This window comes from Macrosteles quadrilineatus, unplaced genomic scaffold, assembly GCF_028750875.1.
Source record: "Macrosteles quadrilineatus isolate MER2022 unplaced genomic scaffold, UCM_ALF_1.0 Scaffold_9__3_contigs__length_116548681, whole genome shotgun sequence".
Taxonomy (NCBI): Eukaryota; Metazoa; Arthropoda; class Insecta; order Hemiptera; family Cicadellidae; genus Macrosteles; species Macrosteles quadrilineatus.
The window spans coordinates 53,747,317-53,760,985 of NW_026542602.1; the positions used below are offsets into that span (position 1 = coordinate 53,747,317).

Sequence of the window (13,669 nt, forward strand, 5' to 3'; positions counted from 1 at the left end):
ATGGACAACTCTTTCTTTCTTAAGGAATATCTAAAAATGTTTATTTTCATAACCAATAATTATGTAACCTCAACAGGTGACTCAAGCAGTTTTAAAATAATTATTGTTCTGTGGAACTTTTGATTGTTTCAAACAGTTTTGCTTATCAAAAAACCTCAAGTGATTGAAATATAAAAAATTATACAGTCACTAAAAATCATGAAATAATTTCTTTTTGTAAAAAAATACAACCGACTTCAAACGCTCTAAAAAGAATGAAATAATTTCAATAAAGTAAACTTTTGTATTAGGCAAGCTCACGTATTCCAAGTCGGCGCGGCTCAAACTGCAAATATGATTGAAATTAAATATTGTGTGTGTATTTTGAAAATCAATAAATTGTAGCTGGATAACATAAATATATAAAAAACATACTGAACTGTTTTGTTTTATATTAAAGGAAATATTTTCTTGTATTTTATGTTTACTTCAGAATAAATGCATTATGAAAATAACACACACAAATGTTCTATATGAATAGGAAAATAATTTAGTTTGATATTATGATAGGGAAAAGAAGCTAGTTTAGTATTAAAACGTTACTTTTCAAAGTTAGAAACATTTAAATGCGTTATAATCTTTTTAAAGATACTCGTTAATACCACTATAATGCCGATCTCTGATTACGGTAATAAAATAACACTTAACGCATAACTATGAAAAACACATGCAGATTAACACCTTTAGTTATAGATAGTCACCTGCAATATGGACACCCTCTTTCAATTTTGTATCAAAAATCATTATAGAGCCGCGCCGACTTAAAATACGTGAGCTTGCCTAATACAAAAGTTTACTTTATTGAAATTATTTCATTCTTTTTAGAGCGTTTGAAGTCGGTTGTATTTTTTTACAAAAAGAAATTATTAAAAATCAACATAGCCTAAAATTTTACTAAAAATTCATCTTAAACATGTGAAATTGAAACAAGTACATTTTTAAAAGTCTAGATTTACATTTGTAAAAATAGCCTAACATTTTAATAACAATTCAAATTCATCTTACATGTGAAATTGGACAAGTACATTTTTAAAAAATCAACATAGGCTAACATTTTACTAAAAATTCAAATTCATCTTACATGTGAAATTAAAAACATTTGATACCGTACTCAAATTAATTTATCTTTAAAATTCTAACCTGCAGAACCAAATCAGCAAGATATTTTCATTAATAAAAAATAAAAAAATCTGTGACCATTTACCACAAATACTTAACTAAACATTTGGATTCTAAAATAAAAATATTCTTCCATAAACAACAAGAGCTTACATCTCATAATCTTTAAATCTTTCAGGTTGTCTGATAACTCTACCAAACCTAGAATTAGGCCTACTCGGGCCAGACCTAACAGGCGTCTCATGAACAGTGGTTGTAGGATTAGGTTCAAGATTCTTACTAGGACTAACAGAACTCGTGCGAGTAGATGGCACTGAGTTACTGTTGTTTGATAGCAAGGGAGTAGGCATAGGAATTCTGTTTTTAGGCGAACCAGCTTTGGGTAACAGTGGCGACATAGGATAGGTAACACTAGGATTTACTATTTGACCAGAATATTTACCAAGTGGTCTCTTAATTTTCCTTAATCTTAAGTGACTTGCATTCCTCTGTAAAGTTGAGCCGCTATGACTCAGCCTAACATAATATGAGCTAGGGGTTTTGGCTAAGCCTATTATTCTACCTGGTTCCCACACACGGGAGCGAACGTTGTACACATTTACCTCATCCGAGACCTTGAACTCTCGCCTAGGGCGACTATTTCTATCATGATACCATACTGCTTTTGTTTGCTTCTCATATAATAATTTATTAACAACATTTCTATCGCAAACTTCAGGTCTCAACAAACTAGCCGATATTGGGATTTTTGTTCGCAACCTCCTAGACATTAAGATTTGAGCTGGTGACATATTGCCTACAACAGGTGTGTTACGTAGCTCCAAGAGAGCAATCTCGACATCTTTGCCATCCTCACTACATTTTTTAACCAGTTTTTTGATAGTTTGAACGGTTTTTTCAACCTGACCATTAGAACGGGGGTACAACGGGCTACTATTTACAACTTTGAAATTCCAGTCCAAGGCAAATTGTTTAAACTGATATGAACCGAAGGGATTATTATCACCAATGACCTTGGCTGGTATACCATGAACTGAAAATACTTTCTTGAGCTCACGTATCACATCTGTTGTGGTCTTAGATTTTAACTCAAGGCACTCTGGCCATTTACTGTAGTAGTCAATTACAACGAGGAATATTTTACCTCCATATTCTGCAATATCCACACCTACTTTGTTGAAAGGTAGATCAGGTATCTCATGACACATTAGGTTATCTTTAGCATTTGCATTCATAAATTTCTGACAAAGAGTACAACTAGACACAAGATTATCAATATCTACAGACATACCAGGCCAGTACAACAGTTGCCTAGCTCGAGACTTTGTTTTTTCACACCCTAGATGACTTTCATGTAACAGATCCAACATGGCTTTTCTTAAACTACATGGGACAACAATCTTATCATTTAAAAATACCAGGCCATCGAAAACATACAAATCACCACGTTTACCAAAGTAAACCTTTACACACTCTGGTAGAGACCTTTTGTCTGAAGGCCAGCCACTTTTGAAATATTGTTTTACAAGGCTGAGAGCTGTGTCATTGTCTGTTGCTTCTCGAAATTCTACCATTTTATTTTCTGATATTGGTAAAACATAAGGTACCACATTTTCTATTACATTTACACTAACACAATTCTCATTGGGCTTACAAGTGCGAGACAACACGTCAGGAACAACCATATTTGTTTACCAGGACAGTATTTCAAAACTAGGTCATACTTAATTAATTTTAATTTTAACCTCTGTAACCTAGGTGATAAAATTTTGTGAATTGGCTTTTTCATCATGGACTCCAAGGGTTTTGAGTCATTATACACAACAAATTTGTTACCATACAGCAAGTTGTGGTACCTAGTAACAGCAAATACGATACTAAGTAATTCCTTTTCCACTTGAGCATACTGCTGCTCGGTATATGTCATACTGCGAGAAGCGAACGAGATTGGCCTACCACATTGCATTATACAGCATCCAAGACCATTTTTACTAGCATCAGAATGGACCTCAACCGGCTTAGAACTATCATAAGTCGCCAAAACAGGCGCTGACGTTATTGCTTCTTTTAACTTATTTACACACTCTGAGTGAACAGGCAACCAAGACCATTCAATATCTTTTTTTAACAATTCACGCAAGGGACTGGTCAAGGTAGACATGTGAGGGGTGAATTCACGAAAATAATTAAATAGGCCAAGCATGGATTGAAGTTCCTTCTTGCTAGTAGGTTCCGGCAATTCTAACACAACTTTAATATTACTTTCATCTATTTGTACACCCTCCGAACCAAAGCATAGGCCTAAAAAATTCACCTTATTCATCTTATATTGAATTTTCTTTGGGTTGAACTTAACATTATTAGCTCTAGCCCTACCTAGTACTTCTTTTACAATAGTATCATGTTCCTCAAGGGATTCAGCTGCTACGAGCAAGTCATCAAAGTACACAGTTACTCCATTGATGTCAGAAAAAATCTGGGAATTTAGTTTCTGAAACATTTGTGGTGCTACCTTTAACCCAAAAGGAAGTCTTAAGAACCTATAGCACCCATACGGGGAACTAAAAGTACACAAGTGACTGGATTCTTCATCAAGTGCGATATGCCAAAACCCATTTTTCAAATCAAATACTGAAAAATACTTTTTACCAGACAGTTTGGCTTTGATTTCATATAGTGGGAATCATAAATGGCTCTGGAACTAATGCTACATTTAGACATTGTGGATCTAGACAAATTCTTAAAGTTTTATCACTTTTCTCAACTATGACAATGTTACTCACCCAATTACATGGTTCATTGACTTTTTTAATAACTTCACATCTTTCCAGTTCGTTAAGAGTGTCTTTCAGTTTCGGCATAACAGAATACGGAATTCTACGAGGAGGCTTAACAACTGGCTGTACATCAGGATTCACTTTAAGACTATGCTTACCTTTAAAACAACCTAATCCTGAAAAAACATCTGCATTTTGGTGAACAAAACTCTCCTTCGTCAACTCTTCGACAGCATTTACCCTTTTTATGAGACCTAGTTTAACACAAGTCCCAAGTCCAACAATCGGGATACTTTTGAGATTGTTTACGATTATGAAGTCTTCCTTAGTTGTAATGTTTTTATATGTACAATTTAGACTGAGCACACCACAAGTGTTTAGTTGAAAGCCACCAAAAGATTCCAATTTTACATTAGATTTGACTACAAAGTCCAATAACTCAGAGTCAATTTGTTCAATAACATGTTTAGGTAAAATGTTGATTTCAGCTCCGCTATCCAGCTTAAAGTTAATGTTTTGTCCATTAATACACAAGTTTTCAAACCAAGCAAGTTTACATTGATTGTTAGATATGGAATCAATCCTAAACTCTTCATCGTCATACACCAGTACATCATTAACTTGTTTAGGCCTATTATTCTTATTTTTAAAACAGCCTACAGAGAAGTGATTCATTTTACGACATAAGTTACAAGTTTTACCATAGGCTGGACACTGAGCTGCTTGATGTTTGGTGTTACATTTCTTACACAAATATTCAGTCCTAGTCTGTGAATCAAAATTTTGCTTACCGTTACCACTTGAAGGCCTATTGAAATTCGAACTTTTACTACCCGTGAGAGAGTACTTTTTAAATTTATTATTGTTCGGACATCTTGAGTTACCACGACCCACACTATGTAAGGTAAGGCATTTCAAAGTGTTTGTTCAGAATCATCTCATGAGCAGCCAGGTGCTTAAGCCTCTCTTTGGTGATAAATTGTTTCTCAATCTTATTTGTTAAGCTCTAGCCTTCAAAATTTAGAGGGTGGGACAGAATGTGTGAAACATAAGAAAAGAAGCTTTGGAATCATAATACGTATTGCCCTTCATTGATAAAATCCCATTTCACCCGTTCTTTTCTATTTAAGATTTAATAGGATTTACTAATACAATTTTATTTTGAGCAACTCATGGCAACTATGCCTATAATATTCTCAAAGACAATTTATGTAAAAATTGCATTTCAATAACGCCAATAGCCAAATAATTTTATTGAGAATTTTGAACTTTTCATTAAATTTTTAGTATTATGCAACTAAAAAAAAATATGAATTAATTACCTTATACGCTCTTGATTTCTTGTAGTTAAGAGTGTTTTTGTCATCTGTAGTCCGTTCCGTGTCATGATTATCAATAAACACAATGCTTTGTTGTTCAGGCAGAAGATTCCACTCTGTGCCTGGTTCAAAACTAAATTATGAACAATACTGAAAGCTGTGAAAATAACCCTATTTTGTAATAATTCAACTGAATATTTTGTTTGATCTAAAACATAATATTAAAATGATTACAATAGCTATGCTTGTGACATCTAAGATTTATTTGCTATGCATTCACAATTTCATTATGTACATGAAAAATGACGATAAACTTATATAATACATAAGATACTTTTCACTTGACGGTAAAACAAATTAATGACAAAGTAGTGGTGATTTCATATGGCTGTTGAAAAATTGAGTAGTAATTTTAGTAATATAAGTTCTCCTAAACTAGTTTTCACTATAATTTTTTAAATACGTGTATCTACAACTGAAGGCAATAAGCATGATGAAATAGCCGATATTGATGATTTGAACCCAAACCTAATACTTATTTTTTCACAAATCCTTTTTAAAATTACAATTATATTATTATTTAAGTTGGCATTTAAAAGCACAATCACCACTATAAAATCATAAAATAATTTATGGTTTTAATTTTTAACTAATTTACAAACACATTAAAAAACATTTAATTAAAATAGTGTAAAATTGTAAAAGATATTATACTAACAGAACCTATCTTAACACGTTCACTACTGCAATAGTACGAAATTTTCCATTCACATAGACCAGCGACGCACATATGCGACGGCCGATTTCCACCCATAGACTGCCGTCGCTTGGTCTGTGGATATGATGATTGGTGACGTCATATAATAGTTGGAAAAACTGGTCTTTACTTTTCTGCATCACTGTATGTATGTATGCAGTATGTAGGCTGCATTCTATGTAGCTTTTATATTTGTTCAGTTATAAACTGTTCTTGAATAATCTGTTTATTATTTTACTTACTTTCACCTTAAAACACAAAAAAATTAACCGTCGCATATATGCGACGTTTAGTCTATTTCAAGAAAACTATGATAATTTTCATTATTGTCTTCGCTGTAGACCGGGCGTCGCAAATATGCGACATTATAAAAGGTTATAACAAATACAAAAAATACCCCCGCCGCAGCAAACCTGCCGACTAAGCGAATTTCCATTTGTCTGAATTGATTTTCAGTTAAATATATTTTAATAACATTAGGTTTAACAAGTACCTAGGTTTGCTGCTACAAGGAAACTAATAAAGTGTGTTTTTGAGTAAAATATTGATAGCTTAGTACAAAATAAATAAATTTGCCAAGTTTGATCAAAATATATACATAAACAAGCAAACTACAACATTTGACAATATTCTCCATAAGAATAACATGGGAATTTAAAATTTAATTTTTTTTTAATTTTCTCCGTTACTAATAATTGAACAAAAATACTTTTATATACTAAATTATTTGTTTTTTTAAGCTCTTTAAAAAGGCCTAAAGAGAAATTGGGAAATTTTGTGTTTTGAGGGTCAAAAGTGAGAAAAACCAATTTTTACCCCATAAAACCCCCCGTAAAGCCCCGTTCCCATGGTCCGATCGTGCTGGTTCGCGAACTCATTCAAGTTTATCCCGCTTTACACCTTTAAACCAAATTTCATCAAAATTGGACAAAAATTACTCAAGTTATCGCGTTCACGGACGTATATATATATATATATGTCTATATATATATATACATATATAAAAATTTGAACGAATAGTGTTTTTGGCCTCTGGGGACATCAAAATGAAAAAGTAAATCGGTCCCGGGTCTAGGTCTTACCGTGCCACCTACGGTAATAGCTACTTCCCTATAGGGAAATTCGCTAAAACAAGAATAATTTATTTACAAACACGATTGAAGCGTATTACAATGTAAATGATAACTGTTTACAGGTTTTCGCCCGTGGTCTGTGTGTACTGTTATCCAAGTAACAGCCGGTCTATGTGTAAGATTCAAATGTATACCTCGGTCTGTGGCAATGACCGTGGCGTCGCATATATGCGACGCTCATTAGCGAACGTGTTAAGTTAAGTAACTTTGATATAATCCGAACCATCTGTTCTTGTGAAAACTAAAAAGCAAAATCTGCTTTGTTAACTTAATGATCCCATTTAGTGAAAGTTTACGCTCACTAAGTTTTTTATATCGACTGACTAAGGTCAATTTTATGAATGGATTTGTCAGAAGAATCAAAACTAACCAAAATTCCTAAGCCATTTGAGATCATTCTTGCCCTGGAAGCAGCGCCCCAACTCATCGCCCAACCGGAAGTCGGTAACCAATCCTAGTGGAGTGTACTCCTCGTACTTCACTCCCTCTCCACCTGTCAACGCATGAATCATAACTATTGTGTCTTGAAGTGATTAGAACTAATAATTACTTGAACTATGACTTGAAACTATCTACAACTGAATATTATAAACATGGTACCACAAATCCTAGAAAAATACCGGTATGGATCATAAACATAAACAAATGACTTTGTTGGCGCGAATCCTATACTAATAGCGTTAACATAGGTTTTGTTAGTTCCATTTTTAGCAATGTTAAATAATGTTCATTTTCGGGCCAAAAACATCGTTCCTTTATGTTTATGATCCATAGCGGGTCATTTCTAGTATTCGTGCATGGTACCATGGTACACAATAAGTAAAAATCACAGCTGTTTCAAATAGTAGGAAAAACAATGTGTCAAAATTAAGTATTTTTTGCGTAGACAACCCCTTTCACCAATTACTATGATAAAAGTCCTCGGACTTTGCCCCACAGGCCATCAAAATCCCAATGTAATTCTTATGAAGAAAAGATTTTGTTTACTTATACAGATGAATAATTTGTATTAATTAATTAGAGCTGTTTATACTTTATAACAAACATATGATACACACAAGAGCGTTTGTTTTTAGAGTGAGTTCGTTTTCAGTTTCGATAAATGGTGTGGGGTGATTGATTACATTATCTTTGAGTTGACTCGGATTATTTAAAAGTCATCGGAAATTATGAATGTTATTCGTTTAGAAATAACGCCTGTAATACTTTGCAATTGCTCGAATTCGAACAACAGGTGCACTAGTTAATTATTAATGGCTGTTTAGTGTTTATATGGATTTTGTACATTATTTGTTGTATCCTGCGCCTGTAGTAAATTTGCAATGATAAATGAATACTTATGGGGGTTCAGAGATTTGAACAGATTTTTACAGACCTCATCAAACTTCAAACTTCATTAAACTACAAACCTTTATCAATGACTTCCTGGTATATCAGAGGTTTAGTTTTTGCCGGAAAACCTTGTTCTGTGTTCAGATACTTCAGTCTTTGGTAGATCACTGACAAATCGTTAGGGTTCATGTGTTTGGCAGCATCTATTCTGGAATCGAAAATAAATACAAATAATGACACATAAACAGATGTACTTTTAACAGGAGATACCTTTTTATTCATACTTCTGCCTAAGAAAGGTCTGAGGAGTGATTCTCAATAAAATGTTAAACATCATCACACCCTTCCAAGGATGGTGCAGGGAAATAGACTTTACGATCCCCTCAATCTCCCCGTACTATCTAGCCAGACGTCCTCTTTTAAGTGTTTGTTGTTGTGAAGATCGAATATGGCCTTATTGGGGAGAGATAGACAATGAAAAAGTCTCTACAGCTTTATATCATGTTCCATTGATGAAAAAAAAAACGGATACAAACACAAACCAAGCAAGCAGCCTGGTGCGGTTAACAACTAAACAAACAAATTATAGATATGACTGACGCCAAAAAGAATCATATTTGGTACTATAAGAGGAAAAAACCAATTCAGTAATATATGTTATACGGTACTAAAAATTATTTGGGTTACTCTAAACAAAACTTGATTATCACAACTCAACTTGGCTGTTCTTTTTTCACCCAACTTTTCTTTGATACACAAAGATTTTAACTGTTTTCAGCAATCATCATTAAATTATAAAAATAATCATGTTAAAAATACTGCAACGTCACAATTTTCCAAGTCCACATACTAGGCAATCAGCTTGTTGAAGACAATTGTTTTTCAATAGTTCATTCTATAGCATAAAGTAATCTATTATACCTAAAAGCTGAAAAGATATTTCATACCTGAAACCAGCTACTCCGATATCTATTAAGTGGTTTAAAAGCTTCACAATCTTCTCTCTGACAGACTCACGAGACTGGTCCAAATCATGCAGGCCAACCAGTTCACAGTTTCTTACCTAGTAAAGGAAGAATAAAACTAAACTGCTGTAATTTATACTGTACATAAACATATCAAATTGTTTTAAAACTATATACAAAGGTTGTATGTAAATTAAGAACTCCATCGAGAGTAACGGAAGCTAACACAAATCCGAGACCAAAGTTGTGTTCCTTACTTAATTCATTATTTAGCCATTCTCACACCTATGGAACAATTAGTCCCAGCAAAGTATTTGAAAACCATATTTAAATACTTCTTTTTTTGGACTGTTAAGCGAAATTGACGCTCCTACCACCTATATGGATTGTGTTGTGTCTGAGTTGTCTTTAAATTTCTGTTTCTTTCAGCAACTGGTATTGTCTATGTCTATGACCAGTTGACAGATGACAATAAAGTGTTTTGACGCAGAACAAGTGTCTGGGGTGGAGGGAATTTGGAGGTGGTCTTCAACTTTTGCATAGGCCTAATGTTTTCCATGGTGTAATCCAACTACTGTTGTTCATCGGTCTCGTTTGAAGCAGGGACTAATTAGGGGAATTTTGTTTCACGATATTAGTTTCAGATTTGAACTAGCTGGATTGGCTGTGATTGGTTTCAAGGGGGGGCTATTACTATAGAAAGCCCCTAAGAGCCCCCCTTACTGGACCTTGGAAATATAAATTTAAAAATACACTTTGTCATGAAGACGTAACGGAGGTTTTTGGAAACAGTTCTAGACAATAAAAATGGCTTTAAAAATAGAAATATTTTCTCCCCGTTATCCCCCCTGACAAGGTCCTAGACCACCACTGCTGTAACGGGAACTTTTTGGAGACCTTTATTCATGGACAACCCTAGCAGATCTGTACAACCAAATATTTTTGTAGATGGAAGATATTATAGAAAATAAATATATTTTTTTAAATAAATTAGATGGAAATTAGACTTTTACGTCTCAAAACCACATTCATCATTAACATTGAAAAAAGGTTGTGGATTGGGAGAGATAGTTCTATAATGATACAAGATGAAACTCCATAGCAAAACAATTGTCTCTTTTGTCATGCACACTATACATTACATACCTCTCCTGGACTTTTGTAGTTATTGATAGAGCACTGAGGCTGATGAAAGTCCTCTCTTGTGTACGGAACAGCTGGGTAAGATAAATCTCTGGTGTTGCATGTTGAATTTCCCACACCCCGACAGTTGTCCCTGTTCCCTGTCATGTGGTTGAACACTACATCGGCAAACACCCTGCAAGTAATAACTCTGTTTTAATATTTTCCAATTTTCATAGAAATAAATCTTAGTGTCTATTTTTAGAGTTACTTTGTTTGATAGTCTAATTTGCCTCTGGACTGTTTTTATACAAAATATTATTTATTATTTGCAGTAAAAATGTAGTCAAGCTAGTTTCATTCCCCGTGCGGTACCGGGTTAGAATAGCACCACAGCCTTCTCGGGCTTGTCGTAAGAGGCGACTAAAAGGGTGACCGACGAACTCACTGGGAGTCCCTGGGAGTGCCCCTGTTGTGTTGCAGGGGTTGATGTGTGCTCTGCACTGCCGATGGGTATTCTTAGTGGGTCGTGAGAAGCCAGCCACTTCGGTCCTTGGTCAGGGAGTGCGGCATGGATGTAGAGGTCGGGCTCTGCATTGCGACGGGCGACCCCCGGCACGTCAGGTATCTGGTGCTGGGCAAACGGAGGTCAGGCCCCGGGGAACTGGGGTAGGGGTTTTTGTCCCCGAGGGTATACCCGTTCCTGACTGATTCCGGGCCGCTCCTTGCCGCACGATGCGCTGGAATAAACACGATGGATTTAAATAAAACCCCTCATAACACATTTTTGATTAAGAGCTCAAATGAGCCAGAAAAGACGTTGGAAGTGGAGCGGAACGCTTTTGTCCGTAGCTCCAAGGTGCAGCGGTCGCCACCACCGAAAAACGTGAGGACATCTCCCCCACCTGCCACCTTCAAATGCACTAAGGAGTCCCCCCATTTAGGAGCTCTTTCGGCAAGTGGAGCTGGGAATGGTGCGGAAAACGTCGGAGATGTAGGTGTCGAGCTGGTGTTGCCAGCAACTCTCCCTCACTCTGCCAGTTCTGCTGTAGGGATGCCGGAGGAGCCATTCAAAGCACCGCTGAGGTCGGAAGGCTCTGAGATGGTACTTCTGCGTCAGGAATATCTTGACGCAGAGAGTGACATTGAAACCCGGCTCCAAGACATGGAAGCTACGATCAAGGCTATGCTGGACACCTTCCGGACCCAGAAAGCCGTAAATCAAGTGGTCAAAAACGGCATGGCCAAACTGGAGGATGACCTTGGCTTCGTTTTTGCCTGCCGGGTGGTGAGTAAGGCAGCCATGGAGAAGATTGCCGAGAAGGTTGTGTCTCTGTCTGACGAAAGAACACTGCCTTCTAAGAAACGTAAAAGGCCTTCCACATCGGACAGTCCTCAAAAAAGAGAAGAAGGCGTCCAAACCAAAAGGACCACGGTAAAGGCCAAGGCGACTCAGACTGACCTATTGTCTGCTGTGCCCAGATCCTTTTCGGACATAGCTGCAGCTCCTGCAAAGAGCCAACAACCACAGCTACCTACGACCCCCCTTCAGGAAAGTTCCCGAAAGGGGTCAGTCGTAGAGACACCTGGGGCTGCGTGGGAAAAACGTCGTTCCCGAAAGGAGAAGAGGCAGTTGAGGCGGGCGGAGGTCGCCTCTATAAAGAATGTGGCAGTGAAGGCACAGCCGACCGGCGTGGCCCAAACTGGGCCCGGCTCGGTCTCTGCTCCGAAAAAGTCCCGGCCAAAAAAGCCCAGGACGGAGGCAATCCTGGTCAAGCCCTCAGGAGGGAGATCTTTCGCCGAGGTCTTGGGTGCAATTAAGGCCGGGGCTAAGCCAGAGCAGACCGATACGGTTGTACGGTCGATTAGACGAACCCGGGACGGGGACCTTCTCCTTGAACTGGGTAAGTCGAAAGACAAAGCAGCCTTTACTGCCGAACTGAAGGCAGCTGTTGAAGGCCAGGGCACCGTCCGTGCTCTTGAACCAAAGACATCAGTCGAGGTTCGAGACATTGATTGTGTGTCGACGGAGGTTGATGTTGTTGAGGCCCTGAAGAAAGCTGTCCCCGAGCTTGGCGGGCAAACGGCTTTCCTTAAGGTGTGGCTCACAAAACCGAACAGGAGTCAGCAGCGGATGGCGGTCGCCGAAATGGCAGACGCACATGCCACGAAGGTGCTGGGACTCCAGCATCTGAGAGTCGGCTGGGTCAACTGCAGGCTCAGACGGAGAGTGGAAGTGAAGAGGTGTTTTAAATGCCTCTGTTTCGGCCATTCCTCCCGAAACTGCAAGGGACCCGACCGAAGCAAGAACTGCCTTCGGTACGGGGAGGTCGGTCACGTCCGTAAGGACTGCCAAGTCGAGTCCTGTTTCCTTTGCAAAGAAAATGGGCTCGCTGACAAACACTTGAAGCATATAGCTGGGTCTGGACAGTGTAGTGTATTCAAATCTGCACTACAGCAAGCGAAAGTCCTTTCACGAAGATAAGAATCCTTCAGTGCAATCTTGAGCGATCCAGGACGGCTGACGCACTTCTATGTCAGCTTGCCCTAGAACACGATGTCGACGCGCTCTTAGTCAGCGAACAGTACCAGTACCGTGATAGGGACCCATCTTTTTGGTTCCCTGATAGTCTTGGTACTGCTGCATTCTGGGCGCGTAATGCAGCGAAAGTACAAGTACGGGGTCACGCGAAGGGCCGAGGTTTCGTTTGGGTTCGGTGCCGGGATGTCACTTACTTTAGTGTCTACCTCACTCCCAACGAGGCCATCCGTGAATTTCGTGAGAAGATAGACCGCCTGGAAGAGAACGTGCGCAATACCACAGGACACGTCGTCGTGGGTGGGGATTTTAATGCTAGGGCTGTCGAGTGGGGAATGACCCTCACCAATTCACGGGGCAAGTACATTCTGGACTTTGCTGCCAGAGCCGGACTCGTTGTCGTCAACGAGGGAAACACGCCAACTTTCCGGCGCCCTGGGATGCGGGGAACGATCCCAGACATAACCCTTGCATCTGAGTCCCTTTTGCCAAGGATCAGAGCCTGGAGAGTTCTGGAGGATTACACGGGCAGTGACCACCAGTACATTATTTTTGATGTCCTGGATA

The 13,669-nt window shown here is 38.0% G+C and overlaps 1 protein-coding gene across 1 annotated transcript in view; it reads right to left on the reverse strand.

Moving 5' to 3' along the window:
- Window positions 1–13,669, reverse strand: part of LOC129002417 (alpha-amylase 4N-like) — a 28,544-nt gene that overhangs the window by 8,181 nt on the left and 6,694 nt on the right. The window contains exons 4-8 of the mRNA XM_054430200.1: window positions 10,588–10,759; window positions 9,424–9,539; window positions 8,554–8,684; window positions 7,515–7,637; window positions 5,258–5,376 (exon numbers count right to left, since the gene is read on the reverse strand). Of these exons, the coding sequence (XP_054286175.1) occupies window positions 5,258–5,376; window positions 7,515–7,637; window positions 8,554–8,684; window positions 9,424–9,539; window positions 10,588–10,759 (661 nt within the window). The remainder of the gene's footprint in view (window positions 1–5,257; window positions 5,377–7,514; window positions 7,638–8,553; window positions 8,685–9,423; window positions 9,540–10,587; window positions 10,760–13,669) is intronic.